The following is a 27,785-nucleotide window of genomic DNA, read 5'->3' as shown; positions in this document are numbered from 1 at the left end:
TCTGTGTTTCACTACACACGAGTGCATGCTTACCACTGTCAGTCTGCAACACTACTATCACCGACATCTAAGAAGGGAGATCCCCCCTTGAATGGCCCTTCTAAGGTTTCTCTCCTCCACACTGCCTGTGGTGCTTTTTTCCCTATTGTTAGGTTTTAGTGAGTTTTTCCTTACCTTCGTCTGGGAGTGTTTGCACTCATTCATTTATTTGTATTTATCTTAAATTTGTTGGACCTTAGGTGTTCTTGTTTTGTTCTTGACTTATTGTTATGTTTCTTCTTGTTTAAAGAAGACGTGTCCGGCCCATGGGGACATTAACGTGTGTTGTCGGGCCTTACAAATAAATTTGATTTGTAGTTGTGCTGATGAATATTAAAGGAGTTACCTTCGACTTCACGACACCGCCTCAGACTCCCGTCTATCAGCACTACACAACACACTATCTGTAAAAAACAAGATTGTTCATTGTGCGGAATCTTTAAACAGTTTGCTGTAATCCAATAACAAGCTCCAGTCCGCATTTCCCATGCAGCTGCACCCCCATCTGGCTCCCTGGCAGCTCCTGTGTTTACTGGCGGAGAGAGGCAGGCAAGACGGGGATCCTGGGGGACCTGGGAGGCTGTAGTACAATATACCTCTGGTGTGGTGGAAGGCTAAAAATAAGTTTTTAAAACTCCATAGTACTTATTTTTCCCATTCAAACCAAGGTAAATATAGTTGGGAATAGTTCTCTCGAGCGGTGGGACCCAACATGGACCACGTTATTCTACGAGAACGAGGACGGATTGAACGTTCTTCCCGAACGAGCGAAGTCTGACAGCCTTTTCGAGAGAGAGTGGAAAGTATCATTGCAATCTCTGCTGCAGCATTGACGCGAGTTTGCACTTTTGGATCTATTCCACGTCGACATTTCGACATTAACCTCGCATGTTAATTATGCAATATTGTGATTTTGTTCTTTGTGTAACTAAAGAGTCAAGATTGCTTTAAGTGAAGCGCAACGACCCGTGCTTTCACTACGACGCCACGCTGCGTGCCACGGTCCCTGACTGGAGTTGTCAGCAGCAGCAGCCGAAGAGACTGTCCCGAATTATTGCTAAATGTCGCGTCTCAACATGCAACGAACCAGGCGTATCATAAAGAAGACATCTGGACTTTTTATGTTGCTGCCACAAGCGAGTGTTACATAAACCGAGTTTTTTTTATTGAGAGTTGCAGCTGGCCTGTGGCACAAACTTCACTTGTGTTGTGGCCTGGAACTGTGGAGTCCTGGAGCAGAGCTATCGTCTGCTAACGTCAGTTAGCTGCTTAGCTCAAAGCTAAGCTAACGTTAGCCAGCGAGCTCCGACCACCAGCCAACAAGACGGGAGCCACTGCTAGCTCAATGCTAAGCTAACGTTAGCCAGCGAGCTCCGACCACCAGCCAACAAGACGGGAGCACACTGCTAGCTCAATGCTAAGCTAACGTTAGCCAGCGAGCTCCGACCACCAGCCAACAAGACAGGAGCCACTGCTAGCTCAATGCTAGCTGGCTGGATGTCAGTGTCAACTCGTCTCCACGTTGGGGCCGGGGGACATTATTAAACTGGGCCAGCTCGGTTCACGTTTAATTGTTAACACACAACAATGGAATAGGTAGCGATATGTCTCGCAAGCAGCCAGCGTGTGTTCGTGGTGACTTCAATGGAGTGGCTCTAACGTTAGCAGCTATTTGACTGAAGAACACGTTGGACTCTCGTCCCTCCGCCCATTTTCCGGGATGGCTGTTTTTATTTGTGTTTAGCTCGCTGCTCGCAGCAACAACAAAACCAATCTCCTGTGGTCGTTTCGTGCCAGTTTGAAGAAGAGAGAGAGAGTCCATAACGAGGATTATTATTCTCATTTGGCCTCCGGGACGTCGTCGTGGGATATTATTGACTTAACAACCTCCTGAGTCAATATGTGGCTCCGGACTCTCTTGATGGTGGTGTATGTGACCACTGTCTGCAATGTATGGAACTGTCACCAAGCCAATGGAGAGAGTAAGTAACATTACCATCACCTTTGTATCCTGTGTCACTAGTTATGAATGAATGAGAACTTTATTTAACAGATTGCAGAATGGGTACAGTACAGTTCAATACACTTGTAAGGGGATGCAAACCAGAGAAATACTTTCGTCTTGTTTACATCAGGATCCCCCATTTTCAATTCATAGTGACATTTATGACATACACAACATACATGACATTTATGGTATAGGGACATACATGACATACAGGTATTTAGTACTGTATCCTGTGTCACAAGTTGTGTGTGTGTGTGTTGCATGAGCAGCAGCCTAGATTTAACCAGATTTCAGAATCACTATTATAAATATAATATTTATTAATCATAGTCAATCAATCAATCAATAGTTAGCCTGGCTGGCAGGAAGGTAGGTAAGACCGCAAGCGTACTAGTGTGTGGTTGTTAGTCACCCTATTGAAAAGGACAAAGGTTAACACTTATCTGCTGTTTGGCTCCACAGCAACTGTAAACAAAATGTTTTGTCTTCCACAAAGATGTGGCTTGAGAAACGAAGCGTGAATGAATGAATGAAAACTTTATTTAACAGATTGCAGAATGGGTACAATACAGTACGGCTCAATATACACAATTGTTAAGGGGATGCAGACCAGAGAAAGACGTTTTGTCTTGTTTACATCAGGGTCCCCCATTTTCAATCCATAGTGACATTTATGACGTACACAACATAATGACATTTGTGGCATAGGGACATACATGACATACAGGTATATAGTACTGTTACATTTGTGACATCTATGATATGCAAGGTGGCTTGAGAAACGAAGTGTAACATAACAAATTGTTATTGTTGTGGCACAGACACTTGGCTTTATTGATGTGGCAGCCTGGAACACATCAATATAAGCCTCCCTTACAGTCCGACAAACCCTTGTATATTTACTTTGCCAAGCAGGAGAGCGTGGTGAGCAGCATCTCACAAGTGGCATCATGACCAGAGAGATGAATGAACTCCCTCTGCAGTCGGACCCTGCAGCAGCACAAGCAACATTTCTCAAAGGATGTGTGCAATCATTCATTTGATTCGTGTGAAATGTATTGAGAACATGATGTAGGGTTATCTGACCGGTTAAATTATTTAATTAGGTGCATTTATTCAGAGTGACCCCGTTGCTCAATAGCCTAGGCTAGGTAGGGTTGAGTAAACCAGTTGCTTGTTTCAATTGCTTGCATCATAAATAAATAAATAAATTGCTTGCATCATAAATGTCATTGTGAATTGTAATACTGTGTAGGTAGGTGATGTATTTATAGTTTATACATATGGGGAATTGGCTAATTGTTTTAGCATTTGTGATAAACAGCTATTGGTTCAGTTTCTCAACTGTCTGAACCTCAGGTTGCTCTGAAAATAGCTGAATAGATATGATCACATATGACACACTTGTCTTTCTGCTTGGAGGAAACATTGATTTGAGTTCAGTCCCTCTGTCGTTACATTTGTCCTAAAGGGTTTATGCTGTGCAATTCTCTAAATTATATGGAAAAAATAAACAGGATATTTAAGCCAGAGACTGAGCAAATATTGATATAATTAAAATCTTAACTTGGTTGCCATTTCTTGGACAAAAAAACAAACAAACGTATGACATGACATTTGCTTTAGTACAACGCTATTAAATGAGTTCGGATTTTCCTCATTTTCTGTTTCTAACTTAATAATTTCATTAAATCAATTACAATCTTATTAGTAATGTGTTCATCCATTCAGTAGTTTAAAAAACACAGGCCATGTCTGAATGTATTGACATGGACAGTATTTGAAAGAGCCTGCTGTGTCTGTCACACTTTCAGCACTCATCCCCTTCAGTCTCTTAGTAGGAGAGAACTAGGTTTGCTTAACTATGTGAGCAAGAACTTCATAGTTTTCTTTGTCATATGATCTTTGCTGTCTTTGTAGTATGATGGTCATTATTTATTGTTATTATCAGACATTATATCATGATAACGGACACTTAGCAGCATTAATGTGTATGTTTAGCAGTGCATTATAAAGAGGCTACCCCTTTTCCCCCCGATTAGGCTAATTGGTTGGTTTGGTCTTAATCGACCAAGACCTTATTATTAGACGATTAGTAGTTTACATTTAATTCGTTTTTTTTATTATGATGTATATCTTTATGCTAAGCACGTCTCTTGTTGTGACCATATACGATTGAAAGAGGTCCTTCTCCATGATTGCTTGTGGGAAATACAATTTGACAGGTTTGCCGATTTAATTTAACAATGATTAGTCGGCAATTAAATGAGCCTAGTCAACTAAGAATGTATTGAGGTGAGGACAGATATATTCCTGTGTGTTTTCCAGCCAGATTTCTCCTCCGTTCAGTGACCTCACAAGGTTGTGTTTCCTCACACCGCGTCTAGCCTCGAGTAACTCCAACTCTATGATGAATCTAATATCCTAAAATGATGTCATGTTATGCTATAATAGTTTTTTTGGGGGAATTTAGACAAAGAATTGGACTGAAGCCTGAGCTTCCGCACCTTGTTACAAGAAGTATAAAAGGGGAAATTGGGGCAATGTCATCAAACCGGTTTGTGCGAGAATTCGGAGGACATCAATCATAAAGAATCAAGAATCAAGAAGAAGAATCAAGAGGTTTATTTGTCACATATACATACCAGGGCATACAGTGAAATGCGGGTGGTCATGCCTGCATCGATTGTGCAATAATACAATAATAAAATAGACATAAAAAAAAAAAATATATATACAGTTTACAATTTAAACTGTCATTTTTATACTTAAAGTATCTAAACTATACTATTACAATACCTCCTTCCTTTTAAAGTGACTTCCATTATTTAAAGTGACATTCTGTTTACAGTGATTGTTTAAAGTGGTTGCAGCATGAGTGTTTGTGTGCTCATGATTGTGTACTTGTGAGTGGAGAGTTCAGTGTTCTGATGGCCTGGGGGAAGAAGCTGAGCCGGAGTCTCTCTGTTCTCGTAGCGTGTGTGTACGACTGTACGTAGGCAATTGCCTGACCGCAGCAGCTTGAACAGGCTGTTGTTGGGGTGGTGGGGGTCTTTCATTATTCTGCATGCTCTGGATTTGCACCTCCTGTTATATTATCAACATTATCTGTCCATCCTCAGTAATCCTCAGTTTACTACTCCTGTCCTGAGTCCTGACTAGTGACTTCATCGTCTTTCCAAACGCACGCACACACACGGAGAAAGGGAGAGTGCCCCCCCCCCCATTTCCCTTTCCCCAGTCCACACACACTGTCTGCTGTTCTCTATGGCTCTGCCTCTGATCAGGATTAGCTTGTTAGCTTACGCTAACGTAACTTTAATTTCGGGCGATGTGGGCATAAAGGAATGGCGACGATGCAAAGCATGTTAGATGCATTTGACCTGTTGTGAGAAAAAAAAAACAGACTTATTTCGGGTCGCGAAATAGGCACACTGCTCTGTAGCCCTGCTCCTCTGCTTGACCGCCCTGCGCCACACAGACATTGGCACGGACTGGGCGGATATGACTCGTCGAGTTGCCACAGGGTTTTTCAAAATAAGAGTATCGATATGAACCGAACGTTGCTAGCTGCCGGAGCCATAGATATTATAGCTGGAGCTGCGCTTGGGGCGGAAGTGACACCCGGCACAGGATTTTCAAAATAAGAGTATCGATATGAACTATTTTGTTACACGCCAGGTGGCGGGCAGACCTCATTCTCATTGTTACTCGCCAAACCTTAAATCTGCCTGCGGTTGGCGGGTACTTATTTTGTTCCCTGGTCATGTGTGTACAGTGAATACAGCAGGGGGCTCAGTCAGAACGCAGCCCTGGGGGGACCCGATACTCAGGGTTATTTTGCTGGAGGACGTATGACCCCCCCCCCCCCCCCACCCTGACCGCCTGGGGCCTGTCACTTTTAGAAAGTCCAGGATCCAGGTGCTCATGGTGGAGCTCAGACCCAGATCGATCAGCTTGTCAACCAGTCTGGTGGGGACTATGGTGTTGAAAGCTGAACTATAGTCAATGAACGGCAATCTCACATAGCCCCCCTTCTGAAGTTGTGTAACTGCTGTCGGTCCCCCTTCTTGCTCCTCTAAGACCTGAGATCAGCGCAGGGGGAAGACTGGACCTCAGGCCTCAACGCTGGCCGGTTTCATAAGTTGGACTTGACCAAATGTCGAAGTCAGGAAACCTTCTGAACTAGTACTCGTTGGTCGCATAAGTTCTCTCACTAATGCAGCTTATCTTCAGCGGTTGTGTGATTTCATTCAGATATTCATCATTGAGATGATGATTTAATAATAATACTACTAATAATAATGCATTTTATTTATAGAGCACACTTTAAAATACAATGTAGTCTCAAGGTGCTTTAACATGGCATACTAAATAAAATAAAAATAGACATAAATGAAAACAATAGAATGGCCAAGGAAAGCACATCGGAACCCTAGGGAAAAGCACTGTGGAAGAGATGAGTCTTCAGTTTTGATTTAAAAACACTAATTGTTTCTGGGAGCTGACTCCACACAGTCGTGGACCCAGTGCTGAAGAGGCTCATGTTCGTTGCCGTTGTACCGCCGTCTATGTTGATTCAGCTTGGCTCGCGACTCGCGAGTTTCATCTTAAATGGTCAGGCTGTCAAACCGGTATCTGTATTGTAAATCTCTATCGCCGCGCTGCATGGTAACAGACATCCTTTTGTCACAAAGTGTCAATCGGGGCAGGAGCGCGGGAGGAGGCATCCGCACCGGAGCTACTGTCTGCCCGTCGTTAAATATCACTCCTGTCAAAAAGAGGTCCAGGAGGCGTACAGCGGGCCAAGGCACAGGTGCCGGTGATTTACGAGCCTCCGACGATGAGAGCGGTGATCTCGGGTAATGGAACTGTGAAATTACACCCCTCCTCCTCCTCGTGCACTGGAGTCTCGGGCATGTGTTTGACATGTATACAAAAGAATGGATTGTGTAATTATTACTCTCAACAAAGTCCCGGTTGATGGGTTCACTTCACAAAAAAGGCACTGTGTGGGGGGGGGGGGGGGGTGTTTGGTAAAAAATTTGGGATGCACCGATCCGACTTTTTCAGTCCCGATACCTGGGTTTGGGTATCGGCCGATCGATAGTGATACCGATCCGATACCTATTGTTCATTTTTTTTCTTCAAAAAAGTTAAAAAAAATAAAAAATCCACGTTTCTAAAGAAATTTATATTAAAATATATTTTGTTTTAAAGGATTGTAAAGGATCACAGGTGTGTTTTTGATTTGTTGTAAACAAAGACAGAAAATAAACGTCTTTCAACTAATAAACTGTATGCCTCACTGTCACTGTGGAAGAGACTGGGATCATTCTTTTGTGCAAGGCAACATCAGGCTTGACTTAGTTAAAACTTTACTTTCCTAACTTAGTGAAACTAAATGTAACAAATTAACACAGATATAAATGTACTGAATTGTTATTTCTTATTTAAAGAAAAAAATAATCGGATATATATTTTTTTTTTCTACCGATACCCGATCCAGCTATTTTAGTGATATCGGCGGCCGATACCAATATCGGATCGGTGCATCCCTAGTAAAAATATGGTGCTCCGCCACACCCGTCCTCCAACATCAACCCTGACACTTCAACCACTCGAGCGGCTGACAACGAGGTCTTGTTTTCTCAGATCTTTACCCTTGACACCGTGCCCCTGATAAAAGGAAACGTCCTTGTTATTGTGCTCTTACACTTGGAAGGTAATAATTACCTTACTGTCAACAGTGGCCTTCATGCCTTCAAGAATGTCCGTTCGTGTGGATCGTTTTTCAATGAAGCGGCGTGACTTGTGACGAGTCGGTATGAGTCGCGCCGCTGTCTGACAGACAGACGAGAGGGGTTGAGTTAGGCCGGGGCGCTTATTTTGTGCGAACAAAACTGGCATGAAATCTGCCAACACTGTAAAAGTATTGCGGTCGCCGTGGCCACGGGACAGCTGGAACTATCCATTTGCTGAGATTAAACTCGAACAGGCCGTTCCATATCGCGGGTTGGAACTGTCGCGGTTTCAAGAGGAGCACATGTGGGGGGGAGGGGCGCCTGGCGGGCAGGTGAATCACAGAGTTGTCTTTGAGTTGAGCTTTTCTGTCCATTTGGGATTATGAAGATGTAGGTTATAGACACACTGCTGCTTCCACTCCAAAGCCTCTGGACTCTGTATGTATATCATTCTGCACTTAGATTAATCACCGGTGACCGTTATTGTACCCATCGTTGTATCTTATATCATGATAAGGTTGGGTGGTCCTCTCTGGCAGAGAGACGTGAATTGCACTGGCATCCGTTTCTGTATATAGCCATTATAAGATAAGATATTCCTTTATTGATCCCCTTGGGGAAATTCGGGCGTCATAGCAGCATGGAGGAGGGGAGGTACAGGTAATGTAATGGTTATATTATATGTTACAATAAAATAGGCTATAGGATAGGTGACCCCCCCCACCCTGCATCACTTCATTACTCTGGACCTTATCATACTCGCTCTGGTGATTGGCTTACACTTTTAAGGTCCCCAGAGAAAATCTGCTTTTAGCTTCTGTGCCCCCGACACATGGAACACACATTGGTCAGTTTAAATCTTTGATTTGTGAGCCAACCATTTCAGCACAGTCTGCATTTCATTATTTTAAATGTTTAATTGATTGATTGAATGAATGAAACTAGAGCTGAATCTCGACAGCCAGGATACTCTTGTCTAGCGCTGCATCTCCACAGGACACTCTGCCTAGAGCTGCATCTCCACAGGACACTCTGTCTAGAGCTGAATCTCCACTCTGTCTTATCCGCTGGGGGAAATGGGTGGTTTTCATGCTGCTTTTATTTTGAATACCAGCTGTCATCAGTCACCTAACAATTGGGCCTTTGTCTTTCATATGATTGAACTGTTATCTTACACTCTGCAGTTCACTGTCTGTAACGACTGAGTTGATGGGTTTCAGTTAAGGCCATGGTTACACTGGGGAATACAGCAACGTTTTTGTTGCTGAATGATTACGTTTGCTGTCCAAGTTAAAAAGAAACGCGGTTTTCGCAGGAAAACGCGTTGTCCTACTGGCAACGCTGAAAAGGTGTTTTCATTTTGGATACTCGCCAAAACTCGCCGACAATGGTGCCATGTAATCTGCGTGAGCCGGATACAGAGCCGTTCTGCCCAATGCCCATGCGCAGTAGAGACCCGCACGGTTATTTCCAGTGTTTACAGCAGAGCTGTCCCAAGTAGCTGCGGCTACCATGTGTTGTCAAGTTATTGTTATAAGGAGCCCAGTCCAAGCTACAACAGTCTGCATTCCCTTAACAATTGTTTGTATTGAGCCGTATTGTATTGTACCCATTCTGCAATCTGTTAAATAAAGTTTACATCCATTCATTCTGCTAGCATTAACGTTACCAAGCTGCTAGCCACAATGCTATACTGTTATAATGGCATATGGAATTTAAGAAAGTGTATCTGCTGTTAAAATGACAAACAGCATCACACTTTAAAACACGTTCATTTTATAATCCTCACTCTCCGCAGGAGATAAATGACGTCATGGGATCGGAGGCTAGAATATACGTGTACTCGCCGATACCAGCATTTTAGGCAGCATCGGCGGCATTTCCGATACTGGTATCGGTATCGGAACAACTCTAATCAAAGCATTAAAAAAACGACCCCCCCCCCCCCCAATTCATGATGAAACATAATACCTATTATTAGGGCTGCCGCGGTTACCGCATTATCGCAATATCGCCATCACGTCACGCCCACCGCAGAGTCAAGCTGATTACCGCATCACCGGCTGTTTTTTATTTTATTTAATTTTTTATAATAATTATAGTTGTGTATAGCCTATTTTCTTCACGCCATGTGATCGAAAGTTTCCACTCGCAGTTGCGCAGTTAACATTCTGATTGAACCCCAGAACTTGTTTTGCTGCTACGGAAAGTTTTCGCTTTGAATCTGCTAAAAACATGGATCTTGTAGCGAAACCCAATCGAAGGGCATTCGGATGCCGTAAATGCTGCCGTTTTGATCCCGAAAGAAGACGGAGTGGTCACGGTTAGCGAGGACAGGTCAGTTCTGGTTCTGTTCTGGAGCAGTAGATATGCCATATTGTGTGTGTGTGTGTGTGTGTGCTGAGCGCAGTTGCTTTAGCTCAGCTGGTGTTAATTCGCTGGCCACTGGCTTGAACAAACGATTCCATGACGTTATCTGTTATCGCGACCAGCAGTTTCAAGAACAGGCTGAACAGCCAGCTGTTTTCAACCAATATTCCTGCTGCAAAGTCATTGTCTTTAATGACAACACTGGAATAAAGATAGACATTTAACGTTAGACTAGAGGCTATAAAGAATAGACTACCACAGAAATAAATGCATTCGAAAAGTTTATTTAGGAAAAAATAATTTTAACATTACATTCAAAAAAAAATGCGGTTACCGCGCCGATTTCAATGGCTTCACTAATTTGTGCGGTAAGGGAAAAATCAATACCGCGGCAGCCCTACCTATTATATACATTTGATTTGGAAATAGTAGCGTGTCCAGCCAAGAAACACCAACGCTTATAGTAGAATACACGTAGCGCCCTATAACTCAGCGTTTCATGAATTATCCCGGATCACTCCTAAACTATACTTATATTCACCACGGGATAACGCGCGAACGTATTCATGAAAAAATTATCTCTTTTTTGCATGTTCGACGGAAGAAAGTCAGTGTCAAATGACTATAGTATTGTCTCCATAGCTATAATATAGATATAGCTCTACAAACAAGGTGACGCACTCCTATCTTTAAAGCGTGGCATAGCTACAACGAAGATGGATACCAGTTTCCTCTCTGTGCATTCAGTAGAAAGCTATCTGGCTGCACATTAGCCTAGCTTAGCACAATGAATGGAAGCGGACAGTGCCGGTTAGCCTTCGGGGGAGAGGTGTTAGTTGGACAATGCCTAGGCTAACCGGCCATGTCCGCTTCAATTCATTGTGCTAAGCTAGGCTAACGTGCAGCCAGATAGCTTTCTACTGAACGCACAGAGAGGAAACTGGTATCTATCGTCTTATCTCACTCTGGAGAAGACAGTAAGCTAATTTCCCATAATGTTGGCGTGTTCCTTTAATATGAAAGATTACACAGGCAACGAGAAGAATGTTGCGTTACTTTGGCATGTAAGTGAAGAACTTAAATCTTTTTTAACCAGTATAACCTTGTTTGTTATAGATGATAAAAAAAATTGTAACAGCAATCAATCATCTGCAAATAATGTACACAGCACATTTTCTGAAATGATCTGCACAGTATAAGTATGTACTTTGAATGTTTATTGTAACATGTATTATCATAGAGATATGACTCGCAGGATATATTTTTTACATTACATAACCACACACATTATTCTCCATATTAAGTAGATTGCTCACTCTGAAAGTCTAAGGTTTCAATAAACAAGGGTCCACAGTGCCGATTTGTGAATTTCATTACCAATGCAAAAAACATTTAATCTCTGTGATTCATAGCCTGGCCTTTCTTTCTAGTGATGAATACACGTACCTTATTGTAGATGTAGCAGTTTGTGAACATTGTGTTGAAGTCGTGGATACACTCCTGGGCATTCCAGTAGTAACCATTCTCTAGACATTTCTTAATGCTTCCCATGTCCATAGGACACTTGATGATCTTATAATAGTCCTGGAGAGGGAGAGAGGGAGCGAAAGAGAAATGGGGAGAGGGATGGAGAGAAAGAGAGGGGGAGAGAGTGAGAAAAAGAGATCAAGAGACAGAAAGAGAGACTGGGTTAGGACACTTGACAATCTTATAATAGTCCTAGAGAGAGAGAAAAAGAGAGAGAAAGAGAGAGAGAGATGGGCTATTCAGAGAGGTTCTGTATCTACATGTGTAACGGCAAAAAAAATTTATTCTTTTTTGGCACTTTTTTTTATGAGGCTCAAAAAGGAAGGTGCTCAAGCACCCCTTGGGCTCTATGTGTGCACATGCCTGACTCACAGCCTGACAGTTTGATTTGATTTATTGACAAAAACATATAACAAAATTGACATATCAACATGTGTATTTGCCTTGTCAGGGATAGTGGACAGAACAAGTGGCATAAGGATTGTTCTGAATTTCTCAAATGGATAGAATTTATTTTGAAAATTAAATCGGCCGAGGAATTACCAACTGACTGCAAAACGTATGTCTGTCTGTCTGCTGTAGCATGTAATGCATTTTTTCCCACTGATGGAACTACAGTAAACGTCGGTCGTTATTTACATTTGTTTTTGATGTTTACAGTGTAACTTCAAACTGACGGATGAATAATTGATCAAGGTTTTACAACTCCTCTCTCGACGCCGATTACCTCAGTGACCCGCGGCTTTCTGCAGACCACACAGCCGGGTTCCAAAACAACAGAGCAGTGAAACCTTGAAAAGGGGAAGTGTTGCAATAGCAGCGTGTTTGTGTTCTTGTCGAGCCCCCCTCCGTTCTCCGGGAGGCCCAGTGATCATGTTCACCATCACTGGTGCAGCGACCAGGGGAAGCGCGGTGGGTCTTTACAAGGACTGGCCACCAGACAGCTGAGCTCGGCAAACTATTGCCAGTGATATATTACTCTGTTTGCATTTCACACTCCTTTTGATGCTTGTTAGAGCGGGCTGTAATGTTGAGCTCTGGTCCTTTGCTTGGCATATTCTGTGCAGGGCTGACGGTAGTATAAGGGGACACACTGATATTTGGTGTTGCATATCGTCCCAATACCAGGTAAAAACAGGGTATCAGGCCAATTCCAGGTAAAAACATTGTATCGTGCCAATACCAGGTAAAAACAGGGTATCGGGCCAATACCAGGTAAAAACAGGGTATCGGGCCAATACCAGGTAAAAACATTGTATCGTGCCAATACCAGGTAAAAACAGGGTATCAGGCCAATACCAGGTAAAAACAGGGTATCGGGCCAATACCAGGTAAAAACAGGGTATCGGGCCAATACCAGGTAAAAACAGGGTATCGGGCCAATACCAGGTAAAAACAGGGTATCGGGCCACTACCAGGTAAAAAACAGGGTTTGGGGCCAATTACTGGTAAACACAGGGTATTAGGGCCAATACCAGGTAAAAAACAGGGTATCAGGCCGAGTGTAGTCTTTTACCAACAAACTTGCAGTTCCGCGTTCGGGTTCTGCGGCACGTTTGTTGGTAAAAGACTACACGCTATCAGGCTAACATAATATAAGCATGTTAGATCTCTCTGTAGACAAAAAGGACTATCAATTGTATTTGTCCACGGCGCTTAGGCCTACCCCAAACTAATGGTCTAAGTCTATAGGCTGCTCAGTAGAATAATGGATTGTGTCGATACAACACTTCACCCAAAATGATCATTTGTATATAATTTACTCACCTCGTGTCGTGAGTCGTGATGCCTTGAATTCTTGGATTATACTGCAAGATGCGTTTTTAGAGTTTGTAAAATTATTTGATGTGATTTTGCTGTTGTTAAAACCCCCCTCCCCATGTTAACTTGATGTGTTCCTTTAAGGTTTAGAAGGCTGAGGCGATATTAGTTAGGCAGTAAGTGTTATGGGTGCATCCTAGCGTTGGCCAATTAATCAAGTTTCAATTTAATTTACAATGTTGGCTTCCCACGATCATGAAAACAAAATAATCTAGATAAAACCATTATTGTTTCGGATGCACCCCCCCCCCCCCCCCCCCCCCCCCCCCTCTTCAAGCCCAAACAGTAGTTTCAGCATCGTGTTGAGAGGGAGGAGGAGCCACAGCACGTTTCTCCAGTTATTCTGAAACATCTTTGGTAGCTTGTTGTAGAAGATGACAGAAAGAGAAGAAAGGTAAAACAAGTCGCCTTGAAGCACTTTGGTTTCGACGAGTCAGACTTGGAACAAGAGTTCAATAAATATGATGTTCTCAAATCAATGAGTAATCATGGTTAATAACTGATTTCAATATGAATAAAAAATAATCGTGTTTAGGATTTCTACCATAATCAAGCATCCCCACAGTGCATCCCGAGCCGTACAGACAGTGGATTTGCATTCTGAATTCATATCAAACCCCCCTGTAGGGAAGTCTGTTTCAGCACCTGTTGAGTTAAATTTAGGACCGTCATGCGACTAAACCGTTAACCTTTGATTAGGAGCCGTCTCTCGGCTCTTAATCGCCCCTGTTATTTGTTTATTCACAGGAACGGTGCAAACAAAGCAGCAATTACAGCTGATGAAGCTTGTTTTTCCTCGCTCAGGGGTGTTTTTCACACGGCGGACCTCCCATCATACCGTCTCTCTTAATTGCCCTTTTAAAGTACGTCTCTCTCGGACGGGGTGTCCTGATATTATTGTTCAGTGGAAACCAGTGGAAACCCGCCGTCCTCCTTATGCTTCTCACCGAGGCTGTGAAGCACAGACTGTGTCTCGCGTTTTCACAGTCTGGTTTCAGCCGGAGCCGTTTGTCCTCTGAAAGCTAATGAAGTTGGCTGGGCCTCGGCCCGGTTACCACGGTAACCTCCATTCGCTTGCGATGTCCCCAAAGTTGTCCGTCTTAACCCGACAGGACATAGTTAAACGCTGGGCTGTGTGCGGGAGAGGCATTGACCGTATTCACACTGTATGAATGAATGAAAATGTTATGTCACCATTATTAAGACTGTCCTCCCTGACTAGTTGTTTGTACTGAATGAATGAATGAAAACTTTATTTAACAGATTGCAGAATGGGTACAATACAGTACGGCTCAATACACATGACACAATTGTTAAGGGGATGCAGACCAGAGAAAGACGTTTGTCTTGTTTACATCAGGGTCCCCCATTTTCAATTCATAGTGACATTTATGACATACACAACATACATGACATTTATGGCATAGGGACATACATGACATACGGGTATATAGTACTGTTACATTTGTGACATATATGATATGCAAACAAATATACAGTACTGTTACCCATAGATCCTGACAGAGTATACATATGATGGGGAGGAGACTGTACACTAGGAGGGGGTGGGTGGGTGGGAGAGAAATATACATACAGTGGGGAGAGAATATATACATACGGTGGGGAGGAGACTGTACATTAGGAGGGGGTGGGTGGGTGGGAGAGAAATATACATACGGTGGGGAGAGAATATATACATACGGTGGGGAGGAGACTGTCTATTAGGAAGGGGTGGGGGTTTGGACATTTACGGTGGCCAGTTTCGAATTGCAGCCTCCCGTAGGTGCTCTTTAAGAGCGGTTTTGAATGTGGGTAGTGATTCACATTCCTTTACAGCTTTGGGTAGGGCATTCCACATTGATGTGGCATAATTGCGAAACGTGTTTAGTCCCTTGTTTGAGCCGAATCTGGGTTTAACATGATTTGTGGAGCTCCCTCTGGTGTTGTGATCGTGGTATTCACTGACCTTTGGGAAGTATTTTGACATGTACATGGGTACCTTGGTCGTGTAGTGTATCTTGTAGACTACATGTACTCTACCTGTCTACCTGACCTGTACTCTACCTCCAAAGTTCTGATCGCTGCCTTATGATCAACAAACACACATAAATCAGCCTGGTTCTCTCTCACTACAATTCCTTGCGTGTACAAAGTTAACACACACACACAGACACACAGATACAAACAAACAAACAAACAAACAAACACAAACACACACATAAATCAGCCTGGTTCTCTCCCACTGTACTACACACGGAGACACAAATAAACAGACACAAACACACACGGACACCAATAACAGACACACAGACACAAACGAACAAACCGATACATACAGACGCAAACAAAGACACAAACACACACACAAACACAGACACAAACAAAGGCACACACACAAACAAAGACACACACAGACACAAACAAACACAGACAGACAGACACAAACAAAGACACAGATGCACACAATCAAACAGACACACACAAACACACAGACACAAACAAAGACACAGACACAAACACACAGACACAAACAAAGACACAGACACAAACAAACACAGACACACACACAAATACAGAGACACAGACACTAGGGCTGCAGTGTTCTAGTTTCTAATGCTCGCCACTATCGCTGTGGAGTGTATTAGATTCTCAATAGGGAATGCGGTGCTATAAATACTGGCCTGGCTGAAAGTGTACACTGATGGAAGCCGAGGCCCACTGCTCTGTGATGTTCCTCCCTGTGGGGTCACTCTGTCCCTGCCCCAGTCCCCTGTCCTACCTCATGTTCCAGACTTCCGGTCCCGTCCTTTAATAGGCTGTGTGTGTGTGGTGGAGAGGGGGGGGGGGGGGATAAGCTCATTGCGAATGTAACGAGTTGCTTGAGGTTAAGCCTGCGTAATGGATCCAGCCGCCCTAACACAGTAGGCTAGACTTACCCGCAAGGTAACCCCCCCCCCCCCCCCCCCCCCCCTGTGAACTCCCCTCCAGATGGGGGAAGTGTTTCATTTGGAAACGGTGTTGAAATTACAGGTTTGCAGGATTCCGTTCGTGCCTCACGCAGCTCCTGAGGAGGCCTTGAGGAGAGCTGTTGATTGGACCGTAAAGCAGTTTTGAGAAGAGGAAACACGCTCCTCTTAACGAGCCCAGTTTGCTTTTTAAAAGCCCGTAACTGACCCCGTCTCAAACCCTCCACCCTCTCTCTCTCTCCTCCATCCTCCAATCCTAACCCTTCGTCCCGAGGAGGGTCGGGAGAAGAGGGGCGCGGGGGGGGGGGGGGGGGGGGGGGGGGGCTTGAGACGGGTCAAGTCGGAATCCACGTTGAGGAATCCTGCTTGTAATGTCAACAAGCCAAGAGTTGTAAAGGCCTGAAGCTTGGACAGTGTTCAGCGGTGTTAACGTTTAAGCTATTAAGGTCAGGAAGTGAACAGCTTTGTTGTTCGTCATGAAGCGTCGGTTGTCTCATACTTATTATGCAACGCAAGGTGTAAATGGTGCTGCCGCTTTGAAGATCCGTATATGCCTGGCTCCTATACTGCCCTATAACCCCCCCCCTACATATATACACATATATGACCGTTTTGCCCGAGGTGTGCAGATCCGATATTTCTGGTTGGTAAAGAAATATAGGCACCAGGTAAGGAGGCTGCTCCAGCTGCGCCACCACTTGTCAACTGTAGAAACCGGGCCTGGAATGTCCCACGCCTGTGGAGATAAAAACTGTTTTTATGGCTCATTACTCTTGGTATGTTACTAAAGGTATCTGTTCTCAAACAGCCACGCTTGTAAAAAAAGCAAGCTCTGTGGTGGGAGGCTGGGAGCGGACAGTCTGGAGGTGGTGGCAGAGGGGGAGGACAAGGAGGAAGCTGCATGCTATCCTTGAGAACCCCTGCCACCCCCTCTATGATGAGCTGACCGCAATGCGGTCCACGTTTAGCCACAGACTCATCCCCCCCCCCCCCCCCCCCCCCCCCGACATACCACAAATCGCTTTGGGCAGTCCTTTGTGCCGGTGGCAATCAGGCTCCACAACCAAGCAGGGTCAGGACGGGCCAACTGCCGTGGACTGGAGGAGCTGGGTTGTGGACTGTAACAAATTAATTTAATTATTTAACAACACATTCATGATTGGACTTGTTTCTTTTTCACCACTTTTTTAGCTCTTTTTAGTCCTATTTTAGCTATTTCTATCCCTGTGTACTTGTCCATCTTGTTTTTAACACATACTAATAAGTGTATGTTATGTATAAACTGTTTTTTAATTGCTGTTTTTAAATTGCTGTTACGCTGTTTATGCTGTAAAGGACATCTTAATCTCCCCTCTGGGATAAATAAAGGTTTTCAATTCAATTCAATTGATCAACCGGACATATTTTTTTTAAAGCGCTTTGGATTAAAGCGATATATAAATGCACCATTTACCATTTTACCACTTATGTTTGTTAACCGGCAGTGGGCTACAAGCTCATCGTGCACCTTAACTACAGGCGTGGGGGAATAGAAGAAGGATAGAAAGCTTTATTGTCATTGTACATGAGGAGTGCTACTCCTGACCAGTGCAGTTAAAGACAAAATGGACATGACAACTAGGGATGGGTACCGAATTAGGTACTTTTAAAGGTACCTACCGAATCACGTCGGTGCTACAGAGTACCGATTCACGTGAGATCCGTCGGTGCCAGATTTCGGTAATTTTCTTTTTAAACCTTTTTATTTTCATGTCAACGTTCACACGCACAATATACGCTTACCTAGGATTTTACTTGATTCAACAACAAAGCAGTCGGAGCAATGGCAAGCCGAAAACGGTCGAAAGTGTGGTTATTTAGAGACTAAAGTACCGAAAAAAGGTACCGTTGGGTACCGGTATCGATTCACAGGTACCGGTACCGTATCGTTTCAAATGTGAACGGTACCCATCCCTAATGACGACTACAATATATACCCTCTTTGCGCCGCCCCTGTGCCTCAAATAGATCCGCTATCAGCTCTATCTTTAATCTTTCAAAATGTTCAGTTGCTATGCACTCATCTGTGTTTCACTACACATGAGTGCATGCTTACCAACTGTCCGTCTGCAACACTACTATCACCGACATCTAAGAAGGGAGATCCCCCCTTGAATGGCCCTTCTAAGGTTTCTCCCCTCCACATTGCCTGTGGTGCATTCTTTCCTATTGCTAGGTTTTAGTGAGTTTTTCCTTACCTTCACGTGGGGTATGTCTGGGAGTGTTGCATTTATTTAATTTATAAAAAAATTTTTTACTTTATGGTGTTTCTGTTTTGTTCTTGATTTATTGTGATGTTTCTTCTTGACTTGTTTAAAGAAGACGTGTCCGGCCCATGGGGACATTAACGTGTGTTGTCAGGCCTTACAAATATATTTGATATGATTTGATTCATCCCTCCATACTACACACATCATTCACTCCATACTACACACATCATTCACTCCATACTACACATATCATTCACTCCATACTACACACATCATTCACTCCATACTACACATATCATTCACTCCATACTACACACATCATTCACTCCATACTACACATATCATTCACTCCATACTACACACACCATTCACTCCATACTACACACATCATTCACTCCATACTACACATATCATTCACTCCATACTACACATATCATTCACTCCATGCTACACACATCATTCACTCCATACTACACATATTCACTCCATACTACACATATCATTCACTCCATGCTACACACATCATTCACTCCATGCTACACATATCATTCACTCCATGCTACACATATCATTCACTCCATACTACACATATCATTCACTCCATACTACACATATAATTCACTCCATGCTACACACACCATTCACTCCATACTACACACATCATTCACTCCATACTACACACACCATTCACTCCATACTACACACATCATTCACTCCATACTACACACATCATTCACTCCATACTACACACACCATTCACTTCATGCTACACACATCATTCACTCCATACTACACACATCATTCACTCCATACTACACACACCATTCACTCCATGCTACACACATCATTCACTCCATACTACACACATCATTCACTCCATACTACACACACCATTCACTCCATACTACACACATCATTCACTCCATACTACACATATCATTCACTCCATACTACACATATCATTCACTCCATGCTACACACATCATTCACTCCATACTACACATATTCACTCCATACTACACATATCATTCACTCCATACTACACATATCATTCACTCCATGCTACACATATCATTCACTCCATGCTACACATATCATTCACTCCATACTACACATATAATTCACTCCATGCTACACACACCATTCACTCCATACTACACACATCATTCACTCCATACTACACACACCATTCACTCCATACTACACACATCATTCACTCCATACTACACACATCATTCACTCCATACTACACACACCATTCACTTCATGCTACACACATCATTCACTCCATACTACACACATCATTCACTCCATACTACACACACCATTCACTCCATGCTACACACATCATTCACTCCATACTACACACATCATTCACTCCATACTACACATATCATTCACTCCATACTACACATATCATTCACTTCATACTACACCTATCATTCACTCCATACTACACATATCATTCACTCCATACTACACATATCATTCACTCCATACTACACACACCATTCACTCCATACTACACACATCATTCACTCCATACTACACATATCATTCACTCCATACTACACACATCATTCACTCCATGCTACACCTATCATTCACTCCATACTACACCTATCATTCACTCCATACTACACATATCATTCACTCCATACTACACATATCATTCACTCCATACTACACACACCATTCACTCCATACTACACACATCATTCACTCCATGCTACACCTATCATTCACTCCATACTACACATATAATTCACTCCATACTACACACACCATTCACTCCATACTACACACATCATTCACTCCATGCTACAGATATCATTCACTCCATACTACACATATCATTCACTCCATACTACACCTATCATTCACTCCATGCTACACCTATCATTCACTCCATACTACACCTATCATTCACTCCATGCTACACATATCATTCACTCCATACTACACCTATCATTCACTCCATACTACACATATCATTCACTCCATACTACACCTATCATTCACTCCATACTACACATATCATTCACTCCATACTACACATATAATTCACTCCATGCTACACATATCATTCACTCCATACTACACACATCATTCACTCACTCCATACTACACACATCATTCATTCACTCCATACTACACACATCATTCACTCCATACTACACCTATCATTCATTCCATACTACACATATCATTCACTCCAGGGTTGAAAATCAGTTATTTCTTCTACCATCTCCATCACTGCACATGTAGTATTTCTATTTTTCCTAAACCCATACTGGTGTTCACTCAGTATTTTGTATTTGCCAATGAAAAGATCCAGTTGTTTCACAAATAGTTTCTCTAATATTTTTGAAAATTGAGGGACACTGGTCTATAATTGTCCATTTGATGTTTATCTCAATTTTTTATATTGGTATTACCTTTGCTGGTTTCATATTAGTAGGAAAAACACCTCTTTGAAAAGACAGATTGCATATATAGGTCAAAGGTTTTACAATAGACTCAATTACTTCTTTAATAATTACCATATCAATGGAGTTTATATCAGTTGATGTTTTGTTTTTGAATTTACTTACAATATCAATTATATCAAGTTCATTTACCCCACAAAGGAACATAGAACTGATATTATCATTAATAAGATTATTAAACATATCTTTTTTATCATCAGGCACAACAATTTTGCTGGCCAAAGTAGTTCCAACACCCACAAAGTAGTCATTGAAATCTTCAACAATGCTTTTTACATTGTCCACTTTAGCATCTGAGCTATTTAGAAAATAGCTTGGAAATTCAGATTTATAGCCTCTATTTCGAATAATATGATTGATTATTTTCCAGGTCTTTTGTATATTATTTGCACTATCTTCTAACATTTTATTGTAGTATTCCTTCTTCTGTATTCTCATAATGGAAGTCAGTTTGTTTTTATACAGCTTATATTTTTCTTCGCTTTTACTTGTTCTCAGTTGTAAATATTTCTTGTAAAGTAAGTTTTTCTTTTTGCACGCCCTTTGCGTAGCTTTGGTCATCCATGGCTTTCCTTTATATTTATCCTTCACCCAGCTCTTTCTAATAGGACAGTGTTTGTTGTAATGTATAGCTCTGTGAACGTCAACAAAAAAGCATCATATGCCTGATTTGGATCGTCAACATACACCTCATCCCAGTTGTAGTTTGTAAGGTCCATCCTTAAGGCCTCCATTCTTTCTGGTGTCCTAATTCTTACAATTTTACAAGAAGGTTCACTTACATCAACTGAAAATTTGTCCTTTAAATTATGTAGAATCACAAAAATAGGAAAATGATCACTGATTTTACTTAAGAACAAACCACTTGTTGCTTGGCCATGAACATTCGTAAATATGTTATCAATAAGTGTGGCACTATCTTTAGTTATCCTACTGGGTTTGCTAATAAGGGGCCAGAGACCAAAACTAAACATTGCATTACAGAAGTCTGTTGTTAGTTTATGTTCATTACATTTTAAGAGATCAATATTAAAGTCACCACAAACAAAAAAAGATTTTTTATCACATACCTTCTCAAAAATATCACCTATGGTATTCATAAATTGATCAATGCAAGAACCAGGCGTTCTATATATGCAACTCAAAAATATACTCTTAACTTTAGCAGAGTGAATTTCAATTGTCAAACTCTCCATGATATCATTAACAATTGTAGTATCAATAACTCTACATTGAAAATCATTCTGTACATAAAATGCAACACCACCACCCCTTTTGTTTATCCGGTTTACACAGAAATGTTCATAACCTAACATAAAATCAACATCCCTTGCATTTGTTAGCCACGTCTCAGTTATTGCAATGACTTGAAATGTATGGTTTAATGAGTTTAAGTAGTCTTTAATTTGGACAAAGTTTGTATATAGGCTTCTGCTATTGAAGTGTATGATTGAAAAACCCTCCATATTAAGATTATTGAACAGATTCTCAGAATAATATTCACAATTTGATCTGTAATCATTATAAAGATTTGCCTCAGGGTCAATGTCATTGAATATATTATTGTCATCATCAGACTCATCCGATTCCATCAATATATATGGCAATCATATACGCATAGGTTACATCATTATGATACCCATAGTATGCTAAGATTAGGTGGATGTTGGTCATAGGAAATAATAATAATAATGTTTGTGATATACATAATAGCAATACCAGCAGTGCCAACAATGCTAATAATAACAGGAATGATAATACTAATGTTAGACAATACATAGGCATATATAATAGGTGATAGATATTTGTCATGATTTCATGATATAATGCCTCATGCAGCATATGGCATAACAACCAATTATATATATCAATGGCACTGTAGAGTATATGGGATAATAGAGTCTTGTGATTCCTCATGTTGAGATAGAGTGGTACCTTGTTTGTTGTTTTGTCGTTATATTGTTCTGTATTTGTCCTCATTGGTACTGGTCCATCTCAGAGAGGTCTCTGATGAGCAATATCTTTGCCTCCTCCGGGGAATCTCCATTGAGCTTGATGTACACCTTGCAGTTTGCCGTCCAGGTAGACTGATTTATCCGGTAATGGAGCGTCTGTGTATCGTACGGTTCAGATGACTCCCAAATAAAAAAATTCATTTGGCGGAGCCGGTGTTCTGCACTGGCTGCAGGCAGCAGCAGCCAGGTGCTAGTCAGTTTGTGTAAAAATGCCACGCACAATATAAATCAATCTTCATTACGACTTTAAAAACATAGCCATTAACATTACATAGGCCTACACACATCTTGCCATAGCGTTAGCAGTTTGTAGCCCGACGCAGCCTGCAAGCTAATACTGTACAGTCAATGAAATGTCACCGTCGTAGCTACTAGCTACTGTAGCAGAGGAGGAAATGGGAGTCTGAGAGGAGGGGTGTTTAAAGACAATGATAGGCGTTTATTCAACATCCAAGAAGGCTAACATACAACTGTGTTTTACTAACTCCAACCGGGACTATTGCCGCTTTCGCGCTGCTTGTTGATGTTATGAACTCCTAACGTGACCGGAGCTGAAGGTGCCACACGCTAAAATGTCCGTGGGGACCCGGCGCCAACCCATAGATGGTTCCAACTCACCGAATTACGTAATCCACCACAGTTGCACTCAATATTTAAATAATGTTAGTCTAAATAAATGTAGACAGAAACATAATAATTTCAAGCAGAAAACGAATCTTTCCATTAAGAACTGACGATCAGGGAATTTAAACATGGTTGACATTGTTTTTGTGTGTTTAATATTAATTAAAGAAAGGAAAGTCTAGTGCTGGCTGAGCATATTGTTTGTTTACACTAAGTTAATACTTTGACAAATGTAGCCTATATTTTTCAGTCAGTTCGGTCTTTGTGTGCCAAACATTATTTAAGGCTGTAAACACTGTAAACCTTTTATTTTATTTTTAATAAATGAGAAGCATGTTTAGATTTGAGTGTTAAATTTTTTTTAATAAAAATTAACGTATATCGAACTGAAAACCATGACCCCAAAATTGTGATACGAACCAAACCGTCCATTTTGTGAACAGTCCCACCCCTACCGTTTATCATAAAAATTGGGGGCCCCGAAATACAAAAGAAAAACCCGAAAATCAATTAAGGGGGGCAAAAAAAGCCCTTGAAAAAAAATGTTAATTTCTAACCCTGATTCACTCCATACTACACCTATCATTCACTCCATACTACACATATCATTCACTCCATACTACACATATAATTCACTCCATGCTACACACACCATTCACTCCATACTACACACATCATTCACTCCATACTACACATATCATTCACTCCATGCTACACATATCATTCACTCCATACTACACCTATCATTCACTCCATACTACACACACCATTCACTCCATACTACACATATCATTCACTCCATACTACACACATCATTCACTCCATACTACACACACCATTCACTCCATACTACACACATCATTCACTCCATAGTACTACACACACCATTCACTCCATACTACACACATCATTCACTCCATACTACACACATCATTCACTCCATACTACACACACCATTCACTCCATACTACACCTATCATTCACTCCATACTACACATATCATTCACTCCATACTACACATATAATTCACTCCATGCTACACACACCATTCACTCCATACTACACACATCATTCACTCCATACTACACATATCATTCACTCCATGCTACACATATCATTCACTCCATACTACACCTATCATTCACTCCATACTACACACACCATTCACTCCATACTACACATATCATTCACTCCATACTACACACATCATTCACTCCATACTACACACACCATTCACTCCATACTACACACATCATTCACTCCATAGTACTACACACACCATTCACTCCATACTACACACATCATTCACTCCATACTACACACATCATTCACTCCATACTACACACACCATTCACTCCATACTACACACACCATTCACTCCATACTACACATATCATTCACTTCATGCTACACACATCATTCACTCCATACTACACACATCATTCACTCCATACTACACACACCATTCACTCCATACTACACATATCATTCACTCCATACTACACCTATCATTCACTTCATGCTACACACATCATTCACTCCATACTACACACACCATTCACTCCATACTACACACATCATTCACTCCATACTACACATATCATTCACTCCATGCTACACATATCATTCACTCCATACTACACACATCATTCACTCCATACTACACACATCATTCACTCCATACTACACACATCATTCACTCCATACTACACACATCATTCACTCCATACTACACACATCATTCACTCCATACTACACACATCATTCACTCCATACTACACACATCATTCACTCCATACTACACACATCATTCACTCCATACTACACCTATCATTAACTCCATACTACACATATCATTCACTCCATACTACACCTATCATTCACTCCATACTACACCTATCATTCACTCCATACTACACATATCATTCACTCCATACTACACATATCATTCACTCCATACTACACATATCATTCACTCCATACTACACATATCATTCACTCCATACTACACATATCATTCACTCCATACTACACATATCATTCACTCCATACTACACATCATTCACTCCATACTACACACATCATTCACTCCATACTACACATATCATTCACTCCATACTACACACATCATTCACTCCATACTACACACATCATTCACTCCATACTACACACATCATTCACTCCATACTACACATATCATTCACTCCATACTACACACATCATTCACTCCATACTACACATATCATTCACTCCATACTACACATATCATTCACTCCATACTACACCTATCATTCACTCCATACTACACCTATCATTCACTCCATACTACACCTATCATTCACTCCATACTACACATATCATTCACTCCATACTACACATATCATTCACTCCATACTACACACATCATTCACTCCATACTACACACATCATTCACTCCATACTACACACATCATTCACTCCATACTACACATATCATTCACTCCATACTACACACATCATTCACTCCATACTACACACATCATTCACTCCATACTACACATATCATTCACTCCATACTACACACATCATTCACTCCATACTACACGCATCATTCACTCCATACTACACATATCATACACATATCATTCACTCCATACTACACATATCATTCACTCCATACTACACCTATCATTCACTCCATACTACACATATCATTCACTCCATACTACACATATCATTCACTCCATACTACACATATCATTCACTCCATACTACACACATCATTCACTCCATACTACACACATCATTCACTCCATACTACACATATCATTCACTCCATACTACACATATCATTCACTCCATACTACACGCATCATTCACTCCGTACTACACATATCATTCACTCCATGCTACACACATCATTCACTCCATACTACACATATCATTCACTCCATACTACACGCATCATTCACTCCGTACTACACATATCATTCACTCCATACTACACACATCATTCACTCCGTACTACACATATCATTTACTCCATGCTACACATATCATTCACTCCATACTACACACATCATTTACTCCATGCTACACATATCATTCACTCCATACTACACGTATCACTCGCACAGTAACTATTTTCCTCAGTCACAATACACATGTCATACGATATAACATTTCATAGAGTAGATTTATCTGTGTTACAGGGGACATGTCCCCCTCAATATTGAGAAGAGGTAAATCTGTCCCTCTCAGACATTATAGCTAATGAATGTCTTACTACATTATATTCCATTATATTTCTGTCAGCGGGTACCTGAATGTTGTCTTTTCCTTTACATAAATAAAGACACTTCCACCATGAATGGATGCAGAAAAGGCACAAATTGGTGAAGAAAAGTACACTAGAATGCAGGAAATTAAGTCTTGCTATTTCCACCGCAAAAAAGGCATACAACTAACAACAATACGACGCGTCGATCATGAATATGCAAATCGACAAAATGTATTCGTCGATTACGTCGACGAATCGTGACAGCCCTAGACCCAATGTGCTGCTTCACGGCGACGTCTCTCTCGGAAGGACTCTGTGGAAAGAAATGTGGGCTGCCTGTCCTGCGCAGTTACATAGTTTATGGAACTGCTGTGTTTTCTGAGGATCGTGTGTCTAGGTCAAGTCTGAAAAAGCCACAAATCCACTACATACCGGGTAGACCGACACACAACACGTAGCCGCTGAGCGGAGCCCCGCTGGAGCGTGTTTTTAATGGATTAGCTAATGTTTTTAATGGTCTTAAGTTTCAGCTGCCGCTACGCACCAAATAGGAGGGGGCGGGTGAGTACAACTTGACACTGATGACAGGCAGCGCACCATATTTGAATGTGGGTAATGGGCAGAACCGCGGTTGCTAAACAGAATGTCAGTGAAGCCGTCTGGTTGTCATCAAA

The 27,785-nt window shown here is 41.6% G+C and overlaps 1 protein-coding gene across 1 annotated transcript in view; it reads left to right on the top strand.

Moving 5' to 3' along the window:
* Window positions 1-609: 609 nt before the first annotated feature.
* insra (insulin receptor a) overlaps window positions 610-27,785 on the top strand; it is a 163,966-nt gene continuing 136,790 nt past the window's right edge. Inside the window, exon 1 of the mRNA XM_084327985.1 lies at window positions 610-2,021. Within this exon, the coding sequence (XP_084184111.1) occupies window positions 1,940-2,021 (82 nt within the window). The 5' untranslated portion in view covers window positions 610-1,939. The remainder of the gene's footprint in view (window positions 2,022-27,785) is intronic.

This window comes from Notolepis coatsorum (assembly GCF_963971535.1).
Source record: "Notolepis coatsorum genome assembly, chromosome: 13".
Classification (NCBI taxonomy): domain Eukaryota; kingdom Metazoa; phylum Chordata; class Actinopteri; order Aulopiformes; family Paralepididae; genus Notolepis; species Notolepis coatsorum.
This window is presented reverse-complemented; position numbering and strand designations above follow the sequence as displayed.